The sequence below is a fragment of the Cucurbita maxima genome, unplaced genomic scaffold (genome assembly GCF_002738345.1).
Source record: "Cucurbita maxima cultivar Rimu unplaced genomic scaffold, Cmax_1.0 Cma_Scf00002, whole genome shotgun sequence".
NCBI lineage: Eukaryota > Viridiplantae > Streptophyta > Magnoliopsida > Cucurbitales > Cucurbitaceae > Cucurbita > Cucurbita maxima.
The window spans coordinates 3,730,399-3,755,756 of NW_019272018.1; the positions used below are offsets into that span (position 1 = coordinate 3,730,399).

Sequence of the window (25,358 nt, forward strand, 5' to 3'; positions counted from 1 at the left end):
TTTTTTTTTTTTTTTTTTTTTTTAGTAATGTTAGATATTTGACTATTAAATTCATTTCATACCATCGGATATTTTTTGTCACTCTCAAAGTTAGGAATTATTAAGCTAGTAAATTACTTTTATAAGGTTATATTATTTATTTATTTTAGTTGAGACATTATTATATAATTATGTTGTAATTAATTGCCGTTTAATTATATGATTAATTTTTTATAATAAGGACTAAATATAACATAGTTGGATTAATAATATAATCCAACTAATATTTTATAGTCAATATTAATACTTTTATTAGGAGAAAAATGGCGTTTTCTGGTTGCCTAGGAATCTATAATCGAATCATCAACACCCAATAAATTTGCAGAAAATTACTAATTAGGTAGATGATAAGCATGATTAGTGCCGTTATAATCTAAGTCTAATCCACGTAATTATTTATTAAAAAAACATTATTTTATTTTGTAATGGATTTAAACCGGTAGTTGTTTATTTGGTCAAACAGGTGAATTAATTATTTTTTAATAAAATATTAGACTCTAATCTCCTTGTTTTATTCATTTGATTTTTTTTTTTTTTGTAATAAAAAAGTTAATTTAATATATGGTAAATTATAAATTTTATTTTTTTAAGTGATTTGAATATCTCCTAGAATAGATCAAGATTCTATTAAAAATAAAATTGAAATTTCATGAATTAATAATTAATTCATTTTATTTGCCTTTATATTAAAAAATAATTACCTTTCTAAATAATTATTAAAAAAGGTGTTGGGATTAACAATGGTATTAAAAATAAATTGAGTTTCTAATTTATAAGATATTATTATTATATTTTAAATTTATTATTTTACTATAAATTTTATATTATTTATGCAAATTATATAAGCCTAAATTTGATAGGTCCATTTTCATTTGTAAAAATGTAAAAACAAATATGTTATCATTGTCAATTAAAAGCATAATATTTGTAAAATTAATTAATTAAATAATCTATTTAATTTAGTTTATCGGAAAGTTAATATTATCTGAAATATTAACTTTATAACTATTATGTTTTAGCTATAGAAAGTTAATTTCAATATATTATAATTAAACAAATGATTAATAAAATTTTCTTTATTGACAATTTTATATTAGATATATTATAAAAGAATTTATTTATATTTTTCACGTTTTGAACAATAATCCACAAAAATTTTCACGAACAATTAAATATTTATTCTATAAAATAATTATAAAAAAGAAAATCGAGTCCATCATAATAGTTATATTTTAAATATAGTAATATATTGTCTAAATTACTACTAAATTAATAAAATTATCTTTGAAATTAGTACTTTATTTTAAAAATATTCTAAATTTTCAAAAATTTTAATAATCGACTAACAGTAATAATAATAAAAAAATTCATATTACAAATGGGAATAAAATAATTTTCAAGTGCTTTTGAAACTCTTTTTCGAGTGGGCCCCATGATCTGGTCAATCAGAGATTTTAATTTCCACGTGGACAGATCCCCCAACAATCCCTGATCAACCCTAGTTTTGCATCTGAGCCAGAACACACCGGATTGTAGCCCCTTCCCCGAATCAAATTGCAAAAATAATTAATTAAAAAAAAACGTAACTAATCTAGTGACGACAGCTTTAAAAATAATTTTAATAAGAAAAAATTATCCAACTTAGTCACAACAATATAAATCCCTCCTAATATAAATTAATGCAAATTTAAAATTTTAAAACTAATACCACTAAATACATCTAAGAAAAATTATTTCATAAAATTGATAATTAATTAAAAATTTTGTTTTATTCAAAAAATTCTAATAAGTAATTTCTTTAATAAAAAATACATATTAAATTAATTAGTTAGACTCAAATTGATAAATTGTTAATTTTTTAAAATTATATAAAATTGGCATTATATGTGGGGAATAATTTCTCTATAGATGGATAGAAATAGAAATAAATTATTATTATTATTATTATTATTATTATTATTATTATTTATTTATTTTTTGACAGAGGGGTTGAAGCGTGACTGTCAAATCCTATATATTCCCTCTTTTTCCATTTCTCTCACTTCCCCTATCTCAGTTTCTCTCTCTAGAAGAACCTCTCTCTCTCTCCGTTGTAATTCTCAAGGATTCAGAGAGCGGGGGCGGTAGGGGCGGTAGGGGCTTGTTTCGGAGATTCCATTGAAGCCGCGAACCTTTTTTCTTCTCTTTGGATTTCTGTGTTCTTTGTGTGCTTTCCTTTTGCCCTTTTGCTTTTCTCTCTTCCTTTATACTGCGCTCCTCGTCCTTCGGAACCATTTCTTCATTTTCAATCCGTGTGTGTCTTCTTCTCTCCCGATATAATGCTCCAGATTTTCAAGGTACTCACTCTTTACCAATCTTTCTCAATCTCTTTGTACGATTATAAAAGGAATCACTAATCATAATCAATCTCTTGTCTCTTCGGAGTTTTTTTTTTTTTTTTTTTTTTTTTTTTTTTTTTTTTTTTTTTTTTTTTTTTTTTTTTTTTTTTTTTTTTTTTTTTTTTTTTTTGTGTGTGTGTGTGTTTCTGTTTCTCTGAGACATTGATTTTGATATTATCTGCCGATGTTGCTGTTCTTAGATTCTCTGATTTTGTGATTCTTTTGGAATTAGTGTTTTAATTTGACGATTCTGGCTTCTGCGTTGTGATTTTTGTCACGAATTGGGCTCTGGGTTGCGATTTGAATTCGTGTTTTGTTGATGAATTTGCCGTGTTTTGGGAGTTTGGAGAGTTCATAATCCTTCCAATCTCAAGATGTGTTGGAGGAAATTTGGGTTTAGTTTCTCTATGAATGTGTTCATGAGTTCATAGGTTGAGTATGTGTTTGAGAGGGTCAATAATGGTGTCTCGCTATTCCGATGCCTTGATGGGCTCATATTTCTGCATCATTGACTGGTTTTTTTGGGTTCTTGGAATACCTGTTTAGAACTCTGAGCCTTAGTGGGTTTTCTCTGAGCACATTAAAAAAGGTTCCCTTTTATAGAAATGTTTTCTGCTTTTTTCTCCATCTCATCATAAATCAATTAAAATACCACATAATTATTATAAACCCTCCTTCTTTGTTTATCTGATTCCTCTGTTTCAATTCTGGATTGTGGTGCTCATCATTCCTTTCTACTGTTCTTGTCTCATATGCTTAAATTTCAAATTAAACAGAAATTCATGAATTACAAACTCATGATCTTCTTGTTGTTCTTCCTCTTGTTCTTCTTCCGTGTTCTGATGCTGAGAAGGTTCTGATTTAATAGACTTCTCAGCTGTAAAACTATGGAGGGCGACACATTTTCAGGGATTGGGAGTACTGCACAGATCGATAGCAAGATTTTACAGACATTTCATAAGAACTTTGTTCAAGTTCAAAACATATTGGATCAAAACAAGCTGCTGATTAGCGAGATAAACCAAAACCACGAATCAAAGATCCCTGATAATCTTAACAGAAATGTGGGTCTGATCCGAGAATTAAACAACAATATCAGGAGGGTTGTTGACTTATATGCTGATCTTTCATGTTCCTTCACCAGATCCATGGAAGTTTCTTCAGAAGGTGATTCCAGTGGAGCTTTGAAGTCAGATGGTAAAGCAGGCCAGAAGAGAAACAGGGCTGTCTAGGCCACAAAATTCTTCCTTCTCCATTCTTTGGCGTGGTGGGACACAAGGAAAACATTGCTCATCTCTGTCAAAAAAAGGCTAGTATTTCAATAGATTCCCTGTAACTTTCTTGTATGATTTAACTCTCTAGTTTTACTTAGTTCTTAATCATCCTTGCATTGCTTAGAGAAAAATAATCGTCCTGATTCTGTATTTAATTGCTGTTCTCAACTGTGGATCTGCTTGGCGAAATTAGCATAAAGTTCTCATCTGATTTCTTGTTTTGGTTTCTAACTTTGATGCCCTGTGTACCTGCTTAGACTTCGTTAGATAGCAGTTGTTTCTTGTCTTAGTTTTTTAGAGATTCAAAACTCTGACATCTCGATGATATATGTGAAAGATTCAAAGTTCTGACTTTTTAATCGATGATATATGTGAAATGACTATCAAATACGACTAGAAATTATTACCATACACAAGTAACAATAAATAAGAACAGATTTCTGCCCCTAATGGTACAAAAGTTCTTTCTTCACTACTTTTTTGGCAAAAATCTCATCTGGGTTCTAGCTTTCTGCCCCTAATTATAGCTTATAGGCTACTGTTTTGGGTCTTGTGAACTCAGATCTCTTCTGTTGGTGGTTTCTGCTAAAAAAAAAAAAAAAAAATTTACTGTACATGATTGAGCTTCTAAGATCCCATATTGGTTAGTGAGTCGAACAAACCATTCTATATAAGGGTATAGAAAACTCTCCTTAGAAGATGCGTTTTAAAAACGTTGAGGGGAAGCCTAAATGAGAAAGTCCAAAGAAGACATCCCTAGAAGATGCGTTTTAAAAACCTTAAGAGAAAGCCCGAAAAGGAAAATTCAAAGAGAACAATATCTGTGCTAGCGGTGAGCTTGAACTATTATTAACCAGCTTGTTCTACATAAATGGAAGATAACTCTGAACAGGATTTAGCTGGTTTCTCTTTTGATCTTCATCAAACACCAACCAAACAGAATCTGAGATGATGGATGATTAGCTTTTTGACCCTTTTTGTTTGGGTTTTGTTTTGGAATTATAGATATTATGGAAGTCTTGCATTCTATTGTATGTGAACAGTTACCATTTCTTGGTGGGATCTGCTTTGCAAATTATAGTATTCTTTGGAGAGTTCAAAATAAAGCACTCAGAGTTCAAACAGCCATTCTGAAGTAGAAGACAAAGTTCCAAAACAAGCCTCTGTTCTGTGGATTGGGGAATGACCTCAAAAATTTCCCACCCTTCTTTTTCTTTTACCTTACAAAAGGTATATTCTTGAACAACAAAAGGTGGAAAAACACCTCAAGTTATGTTCCATTAGTCTTGTTTGATCATGATTTGATTCCTCAACCCCTTCTCCTTTTCCTTCTTATCTTTGTGCTTCAACCTTTTTCTTTCTTTTTCTAGTGGACCCGTTTCATACAATTCTCATACTCGCAAGATCTAACTATACTTTTTGACTATGATATTCGATGAACTTTAGTTTATGCCAAAAGCCAAAGAAGTTGGTTGCTTTTTTGAGCTTTAAACCATAAAATAAGCTCAGATCTGTGTTAAAAGGAAACAAGAAGAACTACAGCAAAGCTCAAACGAGCAACTCTATTCATATTATCGACTTGAAACAAGTCGTAATCGATTCAATCACGTTTCTCGATTTTGGGTCGTAGGCATGATCAGAGTTTATTGCTATTGATGTTCTTCTTTTAAGGGACAAGGGTAAAAGAGGCTGCAAGAAACAGAATTACAAAGGGAAGTGGTTGGGGAAAAGATTGAAAATTTTGTAGGGTTTGAAGGAGATGATGGAGTGTTGGATGCATAATTATTTGAGTTCTACAATGGTTGTTGGAATACGATAATAATTACAACAATAATCCACCCACGTGCCCTTTCAAATGGATACACAAAATAATAATAATAATAATTATTATTATTATAATTATAATAATAAATAAAGAAAAAGACTTTGGTTTAATATGATAATAATGGTGATAGAGACCATAGATATTGTTGAATTGGGAGTTAGGTCTGGCGTCCTTGTAATTGCACGCCATCCCTCCTCTTCCACACAAACTTTTCTTTTATTTAGTTATTAAAATTTCGAACCGTTCCATATAATTTGGTTAAACGTACATGAACTAGTTTCACGAGGCAATTATTTGACCTACGATGTCATTTTTGTTATACTATAACTGTACTTGTCAAGTTTTAATTGGAGACGGAGATGTCTGTTTAACTCATAAGGTCGGGGTTCCATGCAGACTTACCCCGAACAAGATGGAGAATCCCTGTTTAAATGGAAAATATGAAAGAGAGCGATGAGAAGTTTCTACTATTATCCTCTGTCCTATCTCGCTTACTATATATATATAATATAGTAAAACATAAGGTTTATGGGCTACATCAATCCTTAAAAGAGCTTATCTGCTTATGATTAGTGCAACTAAAATCTAAATTATTTTATAGAAGGGAAGGAGAGAAAAACTTGTGTGGTGTGTCGATCTCCACAAACTCGAGCTTGAAAAACTCTATTGTTTGCTCTCAAAGTCTCCTCTCACTCTCAATTGTACCCGTAATCGATTAGGTTGAAATCCCCTTAGTTGCCTTCGGTGAAACGCTAAGAACAATTTTTCGATGTTTCCCTTTGAAACGTAGGAAGGCGAGCGTTGAGACGCTTCAAACAAATATTCACGATTTGAGGCTCACGTGTGTTTTAACCTGATAGAAGAATCAAATTTATAGCAATGCTTTGAAGGCATTAAGATGCTCTCGATCCGAGCTCTCATGGTAAATATTTACTTGAGATGAATGATGGTTAAAATTATTTTGGAAAAGTACAAGGTAAAGAAATATCATTAGTACATAACTAATTAATTAATTAATCCATAATTTACTATTTAGGAAATTTGAAAATGAAAAGAAAAGGTTAAACTTAAACCCCTCCTTTTCTTGGCACAATATAATTAATTAATTAAAATAAATAAATTAGTACCTGGAATTATTGGAGTTTTTTTAGCCCATTTTTTACTTTTTTTTATTATTATTTTTTTTTTTTTGGTTTGGTAGTGTTTTTTAAAAAATATACCTTTCTAGTTTTGAAAGAGAATATTTTATATTTTAAAAGAAAAAAAAGTTAAATTATAAATAGCATTTCAAGTAATAAAATGATGTATTTAATTTTAATGACTAAATTAATAAAAAAAAAAACGTGTAATTGAACTTTATATTTTATCTAAAAAATATAATTGAAGTCTTAAAAATTACAATAATATCCTTCTTTTAAAAACAAAAATTAAAATATCTTTAAAGATTAAAAAAAAAATAAAAAATACCTTCAACTTAATACTTTATTTTAAAAAATACTTTTAAATTTTTAAAAGTTTTTAGGCTCTCCCACCTTTTCTTAAAAAAAAAAAAGACTTCAAAAACATTTTTAATTTTTTTTTTTTACAAAATACGAATATATGTTCATCGTTAATACTATATTTCAAAAATATTTCAATAATATTAAGGTATATTAATCTTGATTATTCATAAGAATTATTTATTTATTTATTATTGATCCTTGTTTCACATCATAATACTCTAAACTAATTGAAATAACGTGTAATAGCAAAATAATAATAATAATAATAATAAAGAAATATAAAAAATAGTTAAAAAAAATAGTTAAAATAATAATAATAATAATAAATAAATTAATTAATTAAATTTAAAATTTTAAAATTAAAAAAAAAAAAAAAAAAAAAACAATCTTTTCCCACCTCTCTCTCCACTAATCTCTCATCCATTTCCTACGATTATCTCTCCTCAATCCATTAAGCCATAAAGTAATGCAAGAATAAAAAGAAAAACGAATAGCCTATAACCAGTTGAAATTCGCCTAGATTTATGTGGAGATAGATCTGACCCTAAATGTCAATCATTTACACGATTCTAGTAAATCAGGTCAAATTTGTAATATTAGATTAAATTTTTTTTATAGTAGTCAAAATAAATAGATTAAAGATAGAATGACCAAGAAAACTTCTGTAAACACTGAAGGACAAATTTGGAAACATAGATCCACTGGAAATTTGGAATATATGAAAACAACCACCGATAAAAAAAAAAAAGAAATTAGGGAATTAAAAATCATAAACAATACATAGTAAAAGGCAAATACAGAGGGTAAATACAGTAGTAAAGCCCATAATAACATGAAATAACTGTATATAGTTTCTTATACAACAGTAACCATGAAAAATAGGATTTTTAATAAAAATATAATTATAGATATATAACATTTCAAGAATTTTAACAATGGACCAATGTAAATTAGAGAAATAATGTTGTAGAGTTCAAACCTGAAACTAATGTCATTGACTCGTATAGGTTGACTCGGTTTTCAAAGGACGGAATCGAACTTTCATTAAAAATATATTCGTGACAACGACTTAAGCTAGCTAGGTAAGTGACCTTACTATCGACATGGTTATATTTGATGTTGACACGTGTCTTATGGTTCTGCATGTGTCATATATATTGATATGTGTGAATTGTTTATGGATCGATATTCTTCCTATATGTTATGTATATATTATAATATGTGAATTGTATAATAATAGTTACGGTACGATGTGTTCAAGGATATGTTTGAGATAGGATACAAGAATAATGCACAAAACGAAATGTAACGATAGGAGTAAAATACGTTCATGAAACGTTAAGGTTATGTTACATACCGGAGTGATATGGATAAGAGAGATTGATGGAAGAATACGATTAGGTTACGAGTAGAAAGGAATAGATTTGTGATAGATTGATAGAACGATAGCGTTAGGATTAATAGAACGATAACGTTAGGTTAAGTTCTTGTGATGGTATGACTAAGGTACGTTCACGTAATGATATGTTTGTGATAGGTATAAGAACGTTAAGACTATGATAAGTTAGAGAACGATATGACTACGAAGTGTTTACGCTATGACTTGTTTATGACATGATACATTGTGATGCAATATGTCATGGTATGATGTGTAAATGATGAAATGTTATGTTAAAAGCATAGAACGTTATGTTAGGTCTCTTAAATTGTGTGTATACAACATGATATGAATGACATGAAATTACGATAAATGACATGAAATATAACTTCGTTAGAATTATGTATGATTTGAGAACTGAAGAATGAGAAACGATATGATATGAATGATGAACGATATTTGAAACGATATGAAAAATGATATGATAGGTATATAATGCTAGCGGGTGTATTAAAGGATAATGAAAATGAAAAAGTTTTGGGACCTCAGACATTATGTGTGTTTATGCATTTGGGGGATACCCCTATCCCATCACGAGGGTATGGACGCATACATTAAATGGCAGGACAATGATTGTTATGCTTTGCATAGCGCTGCCATGACGGTTACTAGTTCTAGCGGGTGTCCAGCCTAAAGGGCTCCCAGAGTATGCCCACTGAATAAGGAAAGTGGTTTAGCGGTGTGCGAACTAGCTGGTGAGCCCATACTCGCACGTATGGGCTGTGTGTAGAGTATATGGTAAACGTCCAAAATTTACCCGTTAAGACAGTATCGTAGGGAAAACAGAATGAAAGATAGGTCTCATCATCTCATCATGTGATTGTTGCATTTGACCCTATTAGTGAGTCATTTATTGAGTATTTAGAAATATTCAAGTCATGCGCTACTGCATTTTTTAGGTCAAGGCAAGACATTTCTATACGGCTGACGACGACATCGCAACTCGAGACCATGACACATGCATATGATAGTGGTATTTAATTTCTTAGACTTAGGCTAGAATAAGATGTTTATAAACTCTTATTCATTTTATTTAGTCTTTGTTGTGTCTTAAAAATAGTTTTCAAAACACGTAAGTCCATGGTTATGTTTTAAGATAAAGTTTATGTTTTATGTAATTTAAATGAAATCTTCCATATTCAATGTTAATGGTACGTATATCATAACGACCTTAAATTAAGTAGAAAATTTTGGGTCGTTACATATCGTTAATACACCGTACTAGAAAAGTGAAGATTAATATTAAAAACTTAAAAATAAAATCCAAATTTATGAATTTAATGGAAATCCAACTCAAAAATAAACATTCAGAATCTATCATTAAAAATAGAAACTAAAATAAAAAAATGTAAAACTTTAAAATTTAAAAGAAGAATATACTCAAAGGACATTTTACCCTTTTTCATATTAGTAGCTAAAATTAATTGATTTTAAATCAAATTTAAATCGATAATTAAATATTCTATTATAGTAAAGAAACAATTATGTTTTATTAGATTAATTCTTATGGATTGAAAAAAGTAATATAATTCGATATTTCTTAGAAACATTAAATAAAATTGTTCTTGGAAAAATTATGATCGAAGCTCCATAAGTGATGAATGAATGGAAAGTAAAGCAGGAGCGAGATCACAGAAATGGAGGAAAATCGGAACTGAAACTCACAGCTAAATTGCATCAATTACCACAGATAGCAGCGTGCAACAAAAAAACGATACACTAGAAGAAGATTACCACAAGAGGATTTTACATTCCTCGACGAATCCACTCAGCCACGCTTCACCGGATCGAAGTTCGAGACGCCGATGACAGCTCCAAGTATGGCGATCACCACAACTCCACCAGCGGCAATGCTCAGCAAGAAGTTCTTGAGCGATGGCGAGACTCCAGGACCGGCAGCCTCTGCAACCTCGGGAATCACCATCGCTGCAGACAGCGCGGCGGCCGTAAGTCCAGTGACGGCTTTCTCCTTCAAAGACGAGTGGACGACAACGAGCCTTGGAGCGGCGGGGATGGCCTTGCGAGACCTAGAAGGCAATGGATTGAAGAAGGCGTCGTTGGAGAGTCGCTTCTGGCTGGCGTAGGTCAAGGGGAGAGCCATTGAAACGGCGGGAGCGGAAGCCATTGATGAATGGAAAGAAGCTTCTGCTGCGAATTAAGGGAATGGGAATTTGGGGATTTTGGTTTTAGGGAAATAGAAGCGGTGGAGATTTTGGGTGGGATTGAAAATCTTCATCTATGTCCTACGTGGCAACTTCTCAATGCTTTATTGGTGGATAACCTTATCCTATTGGTCCAATCACCGATCACCTTTGAAATTTCTGGTGGGCCTTCTACTTTTGGGCCTTTATTTGGGCCTTTATTTGGGCCTCTAGCTTATGGGCTTGCTTTATGCAGGAAGGCCCTTTATCGGCCTTGGCCCAATTCAGAAGCCTCCCATTACACGTATTATTTATTTTGATATTAGTTTGTCTTTCAATTAAATATTTAATACGTATCTCAAATATAATTTTAAACTTTTAACTTTGTCGCTGATAGGTCATTAAACATTTAATTGTGTTTAATGAGATATTAACTCTATGTTTAGAACCTATTTGTGATGTCTCACCCTAGTTGGGGACGAGAGACAAACCACAATTTATAAGGGTATAGAAATCTTTTCTTGGCAGATACGTTTTAAATCTTTGAGGGAAAACCCAAAGAGGACAATATCTACTAGCGGTGGATATGAGTCGTTACAAATGATATTAGAACCAGACACCAAACTATGTGTCAGCCTTCTCGCTGTTCCCCAAATGGGAGTAGACACGAGACGGTGTGCTAGTAAGGACGTTGGGCCCTAAAAGGGGGTGGATTTGGGGGCGGTCCCACATCGATTGGAGGAAGGAAAGAGTATCAGAGAGGACGATGGCCCCAAAATGGGGTGGATTGTGATGTCCTACATAGGTTGAGGAGAAGAATACACCGACATTTATAAGGGTATGAAAACCTTTCCCTAGCAAACCTGTTTTAAAGCCTTAAAGTGAAGCCCGAAAGAAAAAGCCCAAAGAAGACACTAACCGTGGATATGGGTCGTTACACTATTAGTCTATAAGAATTAGTTTTAACAAGCCACCAAAAATTGGAAAGAAATCTAAATTACCATTAAATTGGGATTTATACGAGTGACTCGCATGTTCGGGGAGGAGAGATCCGAGCAAAGCAAGAAAATTGCTTGATTGGAATACTTGACCAAGTAAAAGCTTGATTGCAAACTCTTAACATAGTTCGAGGCTAATTGATCAAATTAAAAATGTATTATGATCACAGAAAGAGAGGAAAAAAAAAAAACAGTATTAATAAATTTCGTCTCTTCATTTCAATGGTCAGTTCTCATGATATCATAAACAAAATTTAAAACTTGTTAAGAACAATTTATGAATCTTTTACAATTCCTTGGCTCAAATCACAAACTACATCTTCTTCTAAGCCCTCTTGTTTCCATTGAAGCCAATGACAAAGACTTGCTAGAAAATGAGTTAAGTGAAAGAATCACCTTCATCTCTGGGAAGGTGGAACCATAAGAGCTGCTGAACTCACATAGTTGAGCTGAACTTCTTGAGCTAGGAGATGATACTTGATGCCGAGATCCTCGAAAGCTTTCTTCAGCTCCAAGACTAGTTCCGACCTGCGACTGCTCTTGTCGCCATAGTTTTGAAAGTTTATGGTGTGATTAACATGTAATCCCATTTTCATCTTGTTGACATTCTCGATCTCCTTCACGAGGATACTGTGGTTCGGGCGCCAGAACTGAGGTTTGCTTTCTATGTATCTGAACAATACACAAGTAAATGATGATAAGGAACTAAATAGATGGCAAACTCAATGGCAGTTGTTTTAGCAGATGGAATAATGAGGCTTAGAACTAGAGAAACTGAATTGAACTTACGATTTTATTCTTGCTTTTAGAGCTCCAATGCTTTCGATTGATGTGGAAAAGTCGACCGAAAATTCGATAGAATCGCCCATTTCCGGGCTTCTGTAGAAGTTACTGATGGGTTTTGTGGCAAGAACAGAGTTCGGATAGAAGATCTTCTCATTGTCACATCTCAAGAAAATTGTGGTTAAAATGTTCATTTCTTCAACGATCAACTGAAAGTTATAAAATCATCAAACCAGGTGAGTGTGTGCTATGTGAGTTTGGAGTTAAGAAAGTTACCTGCACACCATCTACAACGCAACGATCCCCGACATCAAATGGGTGCATCACAAATACGAATATGATGCCTTCAAATACCGTTCTGGCAGTGTTACCGAACATGAAGACAACCAGCAGAAGCTGTGATGAAAAGAAGACCAGTATTTGTGTCGTCAACAAACCCATCATAAGTAACCATTCAACGATAATAACAATCACTACAGTTGCAGAAGCAAGCTTGCTTAGCTCCTCTATTGCAGTCTTCGTGTCATTCAACGAGTGGGCTAGCGACTTGCGTTCGATGTAAACATTGACCTGCAACATCCAAAATACATTTCTAAGGACCAGGCCTAAGTTATTGTGAAGAAAAAGAAATATGGTAAAGATTTACCAGCCAATTCTTCAGGGTTTTTCGCTTGATCTTCCCAGTCTCAACTGCTCCTTCAAACAATGGCAGCATATTATCAACTTCCTCCTTACTCATAAAACGAAAGAGATCATCTTCATCAATGTACCTACCATAGGCGCATATAGAAAGCATTAGATATAACAAAATTCTCTCACTATCATGAAGTTGGAAATACGAGATCTTTCAGACAGTAAAGTTCTCACTTGCTACCGGGTTTTGCGACATTCCTGAAAATTTGGTAAGCTGCAGCTCTTGCTTCCCATTCACTGTGAATCTCCTTATCTTTTTGTTCAAGTTCTTCCTCTCTAAAATTCTCTATTGTATTAGATATGGTGGATAGCCCTGAACTTCTTATAACATGGATTAGCCCTCTCATGGTCCAAGCAGAGATTTTTTCTTGCTTCATCTTTTTGAGTTTATCTACATCAATCACCTCTTCCTTCCTTTCCTTCCCACCGTCCCTTACTTTCTTCAAATGCCTGAAACTCAACTGCCCTGTGCCTGCTGTTCTCCCAATTCCCTTAGCCATCTCCATCAGTGGAGGTCCTGATAGGGTGCGCAGTATATACTGATGGAAGATTGATTCTTGAATCCGATCGAAGAATCTAGTGCATTGAAAAGAAGCAGCTAGGATCTTCACCAGCAAAGTTTTCACCAGCCATATTGCTGCTCCAATGAGAGAACCACCAAGAGCTCGAGTAACATAATTCAGAATCGCATGGCCTTTCTTAGATCTCTTGCTGGTTCGATCAAATAATAGACCCCATGCTAGAAGAACCAAAGTCAGCCAAATAAAAACTATAACACTCTTCCTCAGCCCGTAGACAAAATATAGAACCTTTCTTTTAAGTAGAAAGTTTCTTTCAATCAAGAAAACTAGACAATTGATAAACCACCGCGAAAATAATCGACCACTGAAAATAACTAATACCAGAACACACCATTTCCACAACCTTAATTCCCAGATCTCTTTCGTTGCCAATTTGTCTACAGTTAAGGTAGCAATCAAACACCCCGTCAAGCACAAAAATGAAAACCATTCAATTAAAATGGTTTTTGTCAACTTCTTCCCTGATCTTTCTTTCACTTTCAGTTCTGCAGTTCTGTAAACTTCTTCATCATCTTCCTCCTCATTTCCAGTAAATGGTGTTCTAGGAGTTGTTGGGACTGATTTCAAAGCTTCTCTAGGACTAGTCACAGCAGTTATTCTAGCTGGGGAGTCCATCTTCGTAGAGCTACAGAATGGTGAACCAGATATTGATTTTTCTGCAAACGTTTCTTCTGCCAAATTCACACCATGAGGACAAGGTGGCTCAACTAGCCTTGATTTCGGCTTTGAAAACGAAGAACGAGCAAACGATGGTCGCCGAACTGCTGATTCCGCCGGAATTTTGGGAGGTTTATAGGGATTCATTCTAGAAATCTCGTGTGAAGAAGAGCTCCCAACCACAGATTTCGGAATTGTGCACCTAAAACTCCGAGTTTCTTTTAGCTCAAAATCAGGAAATTTTGCAACAGAGATTTTACTGAGATCTTTACTCGCACCAACTCCTCCATCTTCACAATCCAAAATCTGTAGAACAACTTGTTTTGCTTCTTCCTTATCCGCCATTTTCTGCTTTCACACCTCTCAATTAATCTTTTACTAACATAACAGTCAATGCCACCACAAAACTCTATTTAATAAATGAAAAAAAAAAAAAAAATCAAACGTTAACATTCTAGGTTCAATTTCAGGCCATAACAATTTTCCAACGAAATCAAAACCTCATATGCAACAAAAGCATTACAAAATTCAAACCAAACAGATACAGTTGGCAGAACGCCATGAAGAAATTGAGAAGGAGATCTCAAACCTGGCAACAAGAAGCTCTTTGATTCGAACTTTGCACCGGTTTCGAAGCGAGCCTTGAAAATATCAGAGAAACCCCAAAGCAAATCAATATGAGCGACCATTTTTCATTACTTTCAGATCCGAAACTTGATCAAACAAGAAACGAGAACAAAAAAAACTAAGAAGAAGCGGAAATGCAGTGGAAAACAGATGAGAAAAAAAAAAATGGTGAAACAGAGGGCAGCGCTACTACTTCACAGAGATGAACATGCGAAAGATTTTCCATTCCCATTTCGCGGGTTTAATTAAATATTTAAATAATGAAAGACGGGCACGTGGGGCAGCCGGGCAGCTGTCCGGTCCAAGAATTATCCAAAAACTAAACCATATAATTAAAAATTGGAAGAGAAATAATGGAGACAAAAAAGGGAAAAAAAAGGACAGTAAGTTTTTTTTTACCGTGTAAAATGGAGTAGCAGTAACTTTGTGGAGATTTACGAAGAGAGAATGAATGTGAGAATGAGGAGGGGAGGAATTTTGTTTGTAATTTATAAGGAGGAAAAATGGAAGGTAATTGGTTTGGGGAAGTGTTAAATGGTTGGGTAGTTTATTACTTTTGTAAGCAAAATTGTGAATATGGTTTGGTTATTGTTATCCAATTTCATTTGGTTATTCTTATGGTTCAAACTATAAATTAATTTATAATTCTTTACCGATCATCGACCTTTACATGTTTTTTTTTTTTTTGATCAAAAGAAAAGTCCCACATCGACTATAATTTAAAGAATGATCATGCGTTTATAATACAAGAATATTATTTGGTACGAGGCATTTTGAGTAGCCCAAAGAAAAGCCATAGCCGCTTATGCTCAGAGTAACAATGTTATACCATTGTAATAGTTATCTAAATTATTTTAGATTTAAAGAAATTTATATTTTCATAAAATAGAGGTTAAATTAATAAAAATACACTTGAATTTCATACTTTGTCTAAAAAAAATCTTTAAAATTATTTTCAAAAGTTAATAATGTTTTGTTTAAAAAGTTTAAAATGGTTCTTTTTAACTTTTTAAATATTTTTTAAAAACTTTTAAAATATCTTTAAATTTTATTAAGAAATTCAAACTTATCTTTTACCATTATGAATAGGGTGGGTAGATAATCTATGAAGTGTTAATAGACAATTTAAGTCTATATATATATTTTTTATCCATATATTAATTATAATATTTTTTAATTTAAAATGTTATGGAATTTTTTTTTTTTTTTTAATAGAAATGAGGATTAGCCAATTGAACCAAGTAGCCACTTCGTACGCCACAATCTCTTCATAAGTTAGTAACTTTCGAACCCTAAGAAATTCCGAATTTCTCATTTCGTCGTCGCCTCTGTTTTCCCTTTCCACCATTAAAACGACATCATTCCTCTACATCCCAAGCCCTTCTCAATCTCAACCACTTGTCGTTTTGAGAACAAAAGTTTTGCATTCAGCAATTTAATTTATTAATTTTTTTTTAATTATTGGAGAGAAAAAACATGAGTTCCTCCTTATCAACAATTTTGTTTCTTTTTCATCCATCTTTGTTTCTCGCTCCTCTGATTGTACTCTGTTTTGTCTTCATGCTCTGGAGTTTACAGTTTATCTGGTTCCATGAATTAAACCCACCAATATATATATACATATATACACACACTTATATAATCCCTCATGATTACTATTCTCCTCCTCCTTCCCAATAACACCCATAAAATAGATTTCTGTGAAATCCTTTTCGTCTTCTGCTTCCTCGAACTTCAGACCCACTTTTGAATCCATAAATGGGTGATTCTGCTTCAACCTTTATTGCTCAGCCAACGTCTCATCCTGCAAAATCCAGCTTACCCATGTTGTATTATGGCCTTGTGGTCATCGGGACGGCGACGATTGTGTTGGTTCTTTACAATCTCATCATTATAAAGTGGTGCTCCGACAACAGCCACGGGCAAGCTTCACCGGCACTGGCTGGAAGTTATGCAGAGATGGTGAATTCAAGCCGTAGCTTCCAGAGTTCTAATAGGAATTTGTTGTCGAGCTTCAAATTCAAGAAGGGGTCGACGGCGAAGGCGACTGCGACGATCGAGGAAGAAGGGATTGGGAATGAATGTGCAGTTTGTTTATCGGCGTTTGAGGATGGGGAAGAGGTGAAGAAACTGCCAAGATGCACGCATATGTTTCACGCCCCTTGTATAGACATGTGGCTTTACTCTCACTCCGATTGCCCCCTCTGCCGTGCACCGGCGATGGCACCGGCGCTGTGCCAACGCCACACGGCGGAGGATGCGGCGGAGCAACAGGTGAATTCAGGGCATGGGCTGTTGGAATCCAGTAGCTTGGTTTAAGACATTGGTTGTTAGTTTATAATTTTGAGATGGGTGGTTGAATTTGGAAAATTCTGATTCTCTTGTCTTCGATGATATTGTGTGGCCCAAGGGATGAGGAGGATAATGAAGAATTATAAAAGTTGTAGGCATTTTAGCTGTGGTGTTTCTTTTATAGGCCCTACGATTATTAGAAGGCTATTCTCTCTCTATTATGCATATAATTTATCATCACTTTACAGTTCATTTAGGGCATCAAGATGATCCCTGGCCAACTAAAAACAACCATACCAAACACTTTGGTCTCTCTTCTAGTTTCAAATCGATTCAGTAACTAAGATTCAATTTAGTCCTATAACTTGGTTAAACCTGTCTAGAACATCTCTATCGACGTTACTGGCTATGCTAGAGACATTCTAAACGATAGAATCTAAATAAATAGAGATAAATTGAAACCTTTGAAAATGTAGGGACAGATCTAAAATAAAATCGAATATAAGAGACTTACGTAAATAAATTAACAGAGTGTTGTGAACCTGTAAAAGAAAACCAATGCATGGTAATGGGTCCATGGATGTTAGTAATGAACACTGATCCATTGTAAAAAAAGCTTAAATTCCCACTTCTCTCATATGGTCAAAACAAGGTTAGGAAATTATGGCATAAATTTAACGAGTATTATATGACAGTGGCAGAAATGGTCTCTCCTTGCTGTAGGATGGACGATTTGAATATAACACAAGAAATGAAGGTCTAGAATTTACATTTTCCTTAAGTTGTCTAGTCTGGCTTGAAGATCGCTATCTATCCCACCGTCGTCGTTCCCTGTTGCTTCTGCTTGTGCAATCTTTGTCTTTGCTGCCGGGGTAGCGACAGCAGTTGATGGGGCATTCACGAGCTGAGGAGGGGAAATAGTTCAAACAGAAAAATGGTTAGATTAGTCATTCATTTGGATTGAGGTTGATACATTGCACCAGCAAAAGAAACTGAGGCTTATTGAAGAGAAAACTACCTCTTGATTCATGTTTATTCCTATTTCATCAAGAACTTGGCTGACCAATTCTTCTGTCTCTTCCTCCTCCTCATCCCCTTCCAAAGCATCATCCATTGCATCTTCCATCACTTCAGTCATCAGTTCCATTTTTTCATTTTGTTTCATAAATTCTTGCATAATCTTCTGCAGGGATGGCAAGTTCATCTGCCTATTCATTTGTCCCATTGCCTTCGTCACGCCTTTCATCGCTTCTCCCATTGCTTGAGTTGATTTTAAAGTCTAAAAAGTTGGGTTTAACAAGAATATTAAGATATCATAAAAGTTGCTAATCGTAATATATAAAATGCTGTACAAAATTTAAGATGTTTCTAGTACAGTACGTACGAACAGAATGATCTTGCACAAATGGGGAAACAAATTCTACCTGAATCCTAAGAGATACGCCCTGAAGTTGTGATTTAAGCTTGTAGAATTTTTCAATCTGGTGCCTGGTTCTAACAAGATCTTTTGCCATCACTTTTACAGCTCCCTGCAACAGTAACACACCGTATCTAAGTGACATTTTTAATCCTAAAAACAACAATTGTAGAGTATTATAATGGTTTCCCCCCTTTTTTATTTTAATCATGAAACTTCCACATGATATATGGACCAACAGCCCCAGGTTCTTGAGAATCCCAGTGATTACAAATAAGGAATTTCAATGAGAATGGTGTTTTATTAAAAGAAAAGAAGAAAAAATTAAAGAAAATGCACCATTTGCCCTTGCTTGGCACTTTTCTTTATCTCTGCAATCAGTTTCTTCTCTTGTGTTTGAAGGCCTTGTCTCTCCCTTTCAATTTCTCTGATCGATTTGTCCAGCATCCTCTTATTTTCCCGGAGGAGTTCTGGATTGACGACAATAATATACACAATATCAGATGCTATAAGATCGACTGCTACGGCAAATGTATGGTATATCAACCATTCCTTGTGTTAAATTAACACCAAAACGAATCTTTGTATCATTAAACTAGGGTGTACATTTATTGCTAATTCTAAGAGTTCACAAACCGTAAGCTAAAATGGTTGATTAATTTCAATGCCTTGGAATCAATCGAAGCCTGATGGAGTTGAAGACAAAGAAAAATAAACCACACAAAATAAATGATGCAGTTTACTCACTGATCACAAAGAGATGTCGTAAACACCTTTGAACTTATCGATCGAAATCACCCCCCCCCCCCCCCCCCCCCCCCCCCCCCCCCCCCCCCCCCCCCCCCCCCCCCCCCCCCCCCCCCCCCCCCCCCCCCCCCCCCCCCCCCCCCCAGTATACAGGGAAAATTGAAGCTCAAATCTCGAAATCCAAACATTAACAAAGCATCTCTTCAAATACAAACAACAATAATCAAAACTAACCACCTCAACTACTGATTGCAACAAATTCAAACACTTCCGGCAGAAAGAAGTAGAAAGTAAAAATTACAAGCAAAGAGAACGGAAAAGTTCATCGGAAAGAAGAAGAAAATCCTGATCGAAGACCATACCTGCCGGAGTTTTGCGCTTGCCAAAGAACAAACTCATAGCGGACGATCGGATTGTACAAAGAAACTGTGAATTGAGACGGCGGAAACGAATGTATCAAATTCTCGCTAGTTCAGAGCCAAGCTGATCAATCGTTTTGGTTCTATGGTGGCTTCAAGAATCCTTCGTCTCTGGTCTCCTCAGAAACTTCCTTTACGCGGAATTGCTAACGCTAACTGGAATATAAAATAGAGAATTCTTCTTCCAATATGAAAATATCTCAAATCCACACGTCAGCAAATGGGAGTAGAAATTGTGGGCCCCACTCCATCTTCAGTTTTTTTAGTTTTTGGATCCTTTGCATGGGCCTAAATGGGCCGTGAAAATCTATGGGCTTCAAAGCTCGTTGAGTTTAGGTCCAATAGGGTGAACTAATTTTTTTCTAATATATATATATTTTTTAATTCACAGATATGTTGGAAAAAAGAAAAAAAAACTTAATTTAATGTTTTACATTCAACCATATTCAAGTATTTAATATTTAAGTTTTTTTTTTTGTTCAATTAATTTTAAAATATTAAACATAAAATTGACTTGTTTAAATTAGACATTTTTACTTAAACGTTAATTATTAAAATTATAATTTAAAATTTTGATTAGCAATGATTGAGAGAATTATTCACTTTGATTTGACTAAAGATTTCTCGGACTTATTTATTTATTTATTTTTGTTCAAAAGTTTTTTTGGTAAAAATAAAAATATAATGTCTAATTTTGTAATTTCTCAACTTGGTATTTGGTGTACGTTGCTTTATTGACCAACTACTTTCTACACACGATTTTTTTTTTTTTTTTTTTTAATGTTATTTTAAAAAGGTATAAATTTTCATTCATTTATTTAATTTTATTATTGGTTGTCTGAGACAGATCAAAAGGTGAAAATTCTGAGTTGCGTGATCAAAGACAATCAATTATTTGATTTTTATTATCCGTCACACTTTACTTTATATATCTAGTCCCAATAATAATAATAATAATAATAATAATAATAATAATAATAATATCTCAAAACTTTTTATTTTATTTTGTCTAAAAAAAATCCAAAAATTCATTTATAATTATTTATATATATATATATATTTTTTTTTAAATGTTCTTAAAATTTCAATTAAAATGTTAAAAAATACTCAGTATTTATTCAATTAACTCCTCTAAAATTATCTCCTTGTTAATTTAAAAAATTTATAATGATACTTAGGGTAAGATTATTTTCGAAGTTTTAAAAAAAGTTTAAAACCTTGAGTGAAATACTTACCAAAAATTAAATGATATTTTTTAAATACTTTTTAAAATAAAAAAGTATTTTAAAAATAAAATATTAATCATTTCTATACTATTTTTTTAATACTTTTTTGCCATTTTGGTTGGGATAGGAAAAAAAAGAAAAAAGAAAAAAGAAAAAAGAAAAAAGAAAGTTCAGAAGGAGCATCGACCACGCAATCAGACTCCATTTTTTGGTAGAGTGTGGTCCAAAGCTCACGCTGCTAAGCGCCATAGCCATAGCTCAGCCTGCCGATGTCACTGTGCGAGGAACAGGCTCACACTGTGTAACCCCAACGCCAAATCAAGCCACCAACCCGGTTTAATTTAACTCCCAACTTCAAAACCCGAATTTCCTTTTCAGGCCCTACATCTTCTCTCCTCCCTTAAATCTTGTGAATTTCCCCTTCATCAACTGACTCTGAACTTGAATTTTCAAATCCAGGGAAAAACCTGCAAAACCAACGGCAAGGGGAGATCGAGTTATGGTTTCTTATGTGAGTGCGTTACTCTATGGTGTCGGAGGTTTGATGGTCGCCGGAATGGCGTTACTGGTTGCCTTCCAGGAGAGATTGGTTTATGTGCCGGTTCTTCCCGGACTTACCAAATCTTACGCGATTAACCCGTCTCGGCTTCGCCTTGTTTATGAGGATGTCTGGCTTCGATCTTCCGATGGAGTCCGCCTTCACTCGTGGTTCATCAAGCTCTTCCCCGATTGCCGAGGTTTTGATCCTTCTCTTTTCTTTTCTCTTTCGGTGCGTTGATTTTTGTGATGGGAGATTTTTTTTTTTTAATTATTTTTCCAGTAGGGTTTTGGTGATTTTGTTGTGTTTGTTTCCCAATTTTTTTGCGACTCTGAGATGATTTCTGGAACTCGGCGAGGTGGATCTTATTTGCATTTTGTGGTTGAATTATTTCATTAGTGATGGAGATGAATTCATTTTGTGTTCTGAAGTGGAGGGAAGAGCATGGTGCTTAAATTTGTTGGGATGGTGGGTTGATCATTTCTTGGAAAAATAAGTTTGGATGATTAGTTGCTCAAATACGTGGTAATTAAGTTTAACTCTAAATTATGGCGGATCCATTTTGGATTGGGGGAATTGAGGATGATTGAGAGGGTGCATGAGAGACTGTTGGATGGCTGGTGCACGATTTGTCTGTGGGAATGTAGAAGTTCTTTCAAATGTTTCAATAATGAAAGCCAGATAATGAACATGGAACTTGCCATTCATGTTTCTGGGTATCACATGCTGGATCTAAATGGGCAGTGGTGACATTTAATCTGATTGTTGAAGGTTGAAGTGTTTAGGAGTTAGATTGAGCACAACCGAAGTGAAAATTTTCATTAGATCGATACAGGACTACTGTTAACTTGTAGAACTGTTATTTTCGAACTCTACCGAACCTTTGATTTGAAAAACCTGCAACCACTTAGAGCTTAAATATGCATCAGTCCGGTACAATGGCAGATGGAAATTTGACAAGAAGTTAGAACCTACAAGGGAAAATCTCCATTTCTTAATTCCAATAAGCCTCAACCCTCTTAGGGGCCATTTAAAAATGGGGTGGTTCCCGATTCCTCCGTAGGAACATTTCGTTATCACCTTGCACGCCACAAATGTAACAACAAGAAAGACAAAAGTTAGAAATATGATAAGATGGCTTCAATTTTCCTGATACCCCGCCGCGTCTGGAATCAGTAATTTTTCCTGGTTATTTTTATTAATTGTATATTTGTTTGTTTTTTTCCCCTCCGAGTCTCCGACAGCATAATTTACTGTCCTCTGCTTCTTACTTTTCTTTTCCCTCATTGGGCTTCCGTATGTACCTTAATGTGAGGTAACTTTTCAAGACTTACATTGTGGTGCTACTGTTTTGCAGGTCCTACCATCCTTTTTTTCCAAGAGAATGCTGGAAGTATCCTGATTGTTATGACTATCTCTGTGGACACTAGACATGAGAAAATTCTTTTTAGCTAGATTTTCTAGCTCGTTTGAATATTCATACTTCCTAGATTAGAATTTCGTTCATAATGTTGGTTAAATAAAATAATTGTCTGCAAAAATTATTAATACGTCGATGATTTCTTGGGTTCAATAACTATTTTTTTACCTTGACTTCCTGCTCTAGACATTGCCCATCGTCTTGAAATGGTTCGCATCATGATACAAAGGTTACAGTGCAATGTTTTCATGCTTTCATATAGAGGGTATGTTATTTTACATAAATGTGGCAAGTGTTTCCTTTGTTCTTTTAATACATTTCAGCAGTAATATGTTCATTGATATATACTGCTGCTACTTTAATGAAATGGTCACTGATGCCCTATGACCTCAAGCAGTTATGGAGCAAGTGATGGTTATCCTTCTCAGCACGGAATTACTCGAGATGCTCAGGTGTGCTTCGGTTTTAATTCTTTTTTCTATTCTGTCTTTTCAACAAGAGTACTTAAAAACGTTACGATTTTGCTTTACTTGAGTAGGCTGCATTGGATCATCTTTCTCAAAGGACTGATATTGACACATCTAGAATAATAGTGTTCGGAAGGTCACTTGGGGGTGCAGTTGGAGCTGTTCTTACCAAAAATAACCCTGACAAGGTACGGTCGGTTTTTTACAATCAAAATGTTCAATGTCCAGTGTTGGAAGGGATCTTTTACTGTTATAACCTACATTAGGATATGTTAAATAGATCTTCTTTGACTTTTTTGTGCCTTTTATTCTGCATTTTGTTGTTTGTTTACCAGATTCTGAATTGCAGGTTGCCGCACTGATATTAGAAAATACTTTTACATCAATTTTGGATATGGCTGGAGTTTTGCTACCCTTTCTAAAGTGGTTCATTGGAGGCCCTGGATCAAGAGGTCCCAAGGTTCTCAATTTTCTTGTGCGTTCTCCATGGAGCACCATCGACGTAGTTGGCAAGGTCAGGCTTAAACAACAGTGATCCAAAACTTGTTTTTTTTGACAAAAAGAACATACTTTCTTAATCTTATTGGCATTATTTGCTTGCTTTAGTTATAATTAGCTCTCTTTGAAATCATATCATTGCAGATTAAGCAGCCAATTCTTTTCTTATCTGGATTACAAGATGAGATGGTTCCCCCAACCCACATGCAGATGCTGTATGCCAAAGCAGCTGCTCATAACAACCGTTGTCTCTTTGTCGACTTTCCCTCCGGCATGCATATGAACACTTGGTTAGCTGGTGGTGATCATTACTGGAGAACAATTCAGCAGTTCCTTGATAAGAATGTACTGGATAATAGAGAAAGTGAATCATCAGGAGACGACAAAGGTTCGACAATTTTCTTATTTAAGAAAAAAAAAAGTTTCTTCCATGAGTTTTTCTACATACCTGATGATGAAACTTCTTTCCCTCAACTTTCTAGTAAACAGAGCATGATAGATCATTCAAATGGAAGAAATATAAAGAAAAGATTGGTTGATTATCATACTCATGTTCTTTTTAGATTCATCCACATTTCTGAATCTTAGAAACACTTAACACAATTCACCATATTTTGTGGAATGAAGATAACCAGACTCTTGAGTATAAGCATTGAACTGTTCTTTTGCCATTCATCCATATTTCTGAACCTTGGATTACCCATTACATTTCCTTTTTGGTATCGCATTGTTTCGTGTTTCTGGAAGCAGGAACCGACGCAAGCTTTAACCCTTTTGTCTTTGATTGTTTACGGATTGTTATTGCTGGTTTCAGCTTTTGGCAGTAGATGAGTTGCTGGGAAATGGGGTTTAGAATTATATTGATTTGGTGTGTTCTTCTCCAAATTGATTGTGGCATATCCAGGAACTACAAGCTCCCTGTCGTCTCTTCTCTGAGAAGTTGGCTGCAGTAGAGAAGAATCATCAGAGCTAGTGGAATGTGCTGCTGTAGTAATCAAATATTCACTTGTAGGCCTCTTTTTTTGGGTCTTTTCTTTGGTTTTTAGGGTTGTATGGCAGAGTCTGAGAGTGCCCTTTGATGTGTTCTATCAAAGACTGCAACTAATTTTAGTTGTATGATAATTTCCAAGGCAAATAGAAAAAAAAATGAAGCCAAATTTTTGTTTTTATGTATTATGCATTTGAAATCAAATGCTGTTTGCCTTTGATTCTCAATTTGATGTTTTTGTTGAATTGGGAATTTGATTGAGAAGAAAGGGACAGAAGTTATGATGTGCTTTTACCTTCATTGTGTCTTTGGAACTTATTATTATTATTTCACAAAATTCAATAGAAGTTAACTTCCTTCAACCCGAACGACCTGATCCATGAAAGTTGTGTTAGAGTTATAATTTTTTC

At 34.2% G+C, this 25,358-nt stretch overlaps 6 protein-coding genes and 1 long non-coding RNA gene across 12 annotated transcripts; 3 read left to right on the forward strand and 4 right to left on the reverse strand.

Annotated features, from left to right (window-relative positions):
- Positions 1–2,097: 2,097 nt before the first annotated feature.
- On the forward strand, positions 2,098–3,919 carry LOC111467765 (protein ELF4-LIKE 4-like). Of its 3 annotated transcripts, none has more exons than XM_023112836.1 (2): positions 2,098–2,375; positions 3,268–3,919. In XM_023112836.1, the coding sequence occupies exon 2, from the start codon at positions 3,305–3,307 to the stop codon at positions 3,647–3,649; it is 345 nt and encodes a 114-aa protein (XP_022968604.1). In that variant the 5' UTR covers positions 2,098–2,375; positions 3,268–3,304; the 3' UTR covers positions 3,650–3,919. The 3 variants fall into 3 exon arrangements, with proteins under 3 accessions (XP_022968604.1, XP_022968596.1, XP_022968613.1); XM_023112828.1 differs by having other exon boundaries at positions 3,271–3,919; XM_023112845.1 differs by having other exon boundaries at positions 3,286–3,919.
- LOC111467892 lies at positions 3,853–4,232 on the reverse strand. The gene is made up of 2 exons (XR_002714630.1): positions 4,099–4,232; positions 3,853–3,940 (listed from the first exon to the last, which is right to left on the reverse strand). It is a non-coding gene; the product is annotated as an uncharacterized LOC111467892 (long non-coding RNA).
- A 5,862-nt stretch (positions 4,233–10,094) lies between these two features.
- LOC111467755 lies at positions 10,095–10,658 on the reverse strand. Its single transcript, XM_023112803.1, has one exon. It carries the CDS (start codon positions 10,579–10,581, stop codon positions 10,225–10,227), a length of 357 nt encoding a protein of 118 aa, XP_022968571.1. The 5' UTR covers positions 10,582–10,658; the 3' UTR covers positions 10,095–10,224.
- Positions 10,659–11,795: 1,137 nt separating this feature from the next.
- Positions 11,796–15,138, reverse strand: LOC111466384 (mechanosensitive ion channel protein 10-like). 2 transcript variants are annotated; one of them, XM_023111018.1, is made up of 6 exons: positions 14,899–15,138; positions 13,246–14,657; positions 13,025–13,148; positions 12,655–12,948; positions 12,385–12,587; positions 11,796–12,267 (listed from the first exon to the last, which is right to left on the reverse strand). In XM_023111018.1, exons 2-6 carry the CDS (start codon positions 14,652–14,654, stop codon positions 11,994–11,996), a joined length of 2,304 nt encoding a protein of 767 aa, XP_022966786.1. In that variant the 5' UTR covers positions 14,655–14,657; positions 14,899–15,138; the 3' UTR covers positions 11,796–11,993. The 2 variants fall into 2 exon arrangements, with proteins under 2 accessions (XP_022966786.1, XP_022966777.1); XM_023111009.1 differs by having other exon boundaries at positions 13,246–14,718.
- A 1,430-nt stretch (positions 15,139–16,568) lies between these two features.
- Positions 16,569–17,390, forward strand: LOC111467629 (RING-H2 finger protein ATL52-like). Its single transcript, XM_023112601.1, has one exon. It carries the CDS (start codon positions 16,695–16,697, stop codon positions 17,253–17,255), a length of 561 nt encoding a protein of 186 aa, XP_022968369.1. The 5' UTR covers positions 16,569–16,694; the 3' UTR covers positions 17,256–17,390.
- A 421-nt stretch (positions 17,391–17,811) lies between these two features.
- LOC111467516 (vacuolar protein sorting-associated protein 2 homolog 1) lies at positions 17,812–19,987 on the reverse strand. Its single transcript, XM_023112447.1, has 5 exons — positions 19,755–19,987; positions 18,985–19,115; positions 18,653–18,757; positions 18,247–18,507; positions 17,812–18,132 (listed from the first exon to the last, which is right to left on the reverse strand). The coding sequence occupies exons 1-5, from the start codon at positions 19,789–19,791 to the stop codon at positions 17,995–17,997; spliced, it is 672 nt and encodes a 223-aa protein (XP_022968215.1). The 5' UTR covers positions 19,792–19,987; the 3' UTR covers positions 17,812–17,994.
- Positions 19,988–21,421: 1,434 nt separating this feature from the next.
- Positions 21,422–25,246, forward strand: LOC111467112 (protein bem46-like). Of its 3 annotated transcripts, none has more exons than XM_023111910.1 (8): positions 21,422–21,774; positions 22,933–22,968; positions 23,182–23,260; positions 23,393–23,447; positions 23,534–23,650; positions 23,812–23,976; positions 24,105–24,348; positions 24,775–25,246. In XM_023111910.1, the coding sequence occupies exons 1-8, from the start codon at positions 21,537–21,539 to the stop codon at positions 24,789–24,791; spliced, it is 951 nt and encodes a 316-aa protein (XP_022967678.1). In that variant the 5' UTR covers positions 21,422–21,536; the 3' UTR covers positions 24,792–25,246. The 3 variants fall into 3 exon arrangements, with proteins under 3 accessions (XP_022967678.1, XP_022967677.1, XP_022967672.1); XM_023111909.1 differs by having other exon boundaries at positions 24,865–25,246; XM_023111904.1 differs by lacking the exon at positions 24,775–25,246 and adding an exon at positions 24,425–24,659 and having other exon boundaries at positions 24,105–24,382.
- The last annotated feature ends 112 nt before the right edge of the window (positions 25,247–25,358 follow it).

What these genes read in the sequence shown, in the direction of transcription:
- LOC111467765 (XM_023112836.1), top strand. Translation starts at nt 3,305, where the DNA reads ATGGAGGGCGACACATTTTCAGGGATTGGGAGTACTGCACAGATCGAT.
- LOC111467755 (XM_023112803.1), bottom strand. Translation starts at nt 10,581, where the DNA reads ATGGCTTCCGCTCCCGCCGTTTCAATGGCTCTCCCCTTGACCTACGCC.
- LOC111466384 (XM_023111018.1), bottom strand. Translation starts at nt 14,654, where the DNA reads ATGGCGGATAAGGAAGAAGCAAAACAAGTTGTTCTACAGATTTTGGAT. An exon ending in GTCGCAAAACCCGGTAGCAA is followed by an intron (nt 13,149 to 13,245) that starts GTGAGAACTTTA and finishes CGCCTATGGTAG; the next exon opens with GTACATTGATGAAGATGATC. An exon ending in CTAAAAGCAAGAATAAAATC is followed by an intron (nt 12,268 to 12,384) that starts GTAAGTTCAATT and finishes TGTATTGTTCAG; the next exon opens with ATACATAGAAAGCAAACCTC.
- LOC111467629 (XM_023112601.1), top strand. Translation starts at nt 16,695, where the DNA reads ATGGGTGATTCTGCTTCAACCTTTATTGCTCAGCCAACGTCTCATCCT.
- LOC111467516 (XM_023112447.1), bottom strand. Translation starts at nt 19,791, where the DNA reads ATGAGTTTGTTCTTTGGCAAGCGCAAAACTCCGGCAG. An exon ending in CAAGCGCAAAACTCCGGCAG is followed by an intron (nt 19,116 to 19,754) that starts GTATGGTCTTCG and finishes TCGTCAATCCAG; the next exon opens with AACTCCTCCGGGAAAATAAG. An exon ending in GTGCCAAGCAAGGGCAAATG is followed by an intron (nt 18,758 to 18,984) that starts GTGCATTTTCTT and finishes TTACTGTTGCAG; the next exon opens with GGAGCTGTAAAAGTGATGGC.
- LOC111467112 (XM_023111904.1), top strand. Translation starts at nt 21,537, where the DNA reads ATGGTTTCTTATGTGAGTGCGTTACTCTATGGTGTCGGAGGTTTGATG. An exon ending in CCAAAAATAACCCTGACAAG is followed by an intron (nt 23,651 to 23,811) that starts GTACGGTCGGTT and finishes TCTGAATTGCAG; the next exon opens with GTTGCCGCACTGATATTAGA. An exon ending in TTATTTAAGAAAAAAAAAAG is followed by an intron (nt 24,383 to 24,424) that starts TTTCTTCCATGA and finishes TGATGAAACTTC; the next exon opens with TTTCCCTCAACTTTCTAGTA.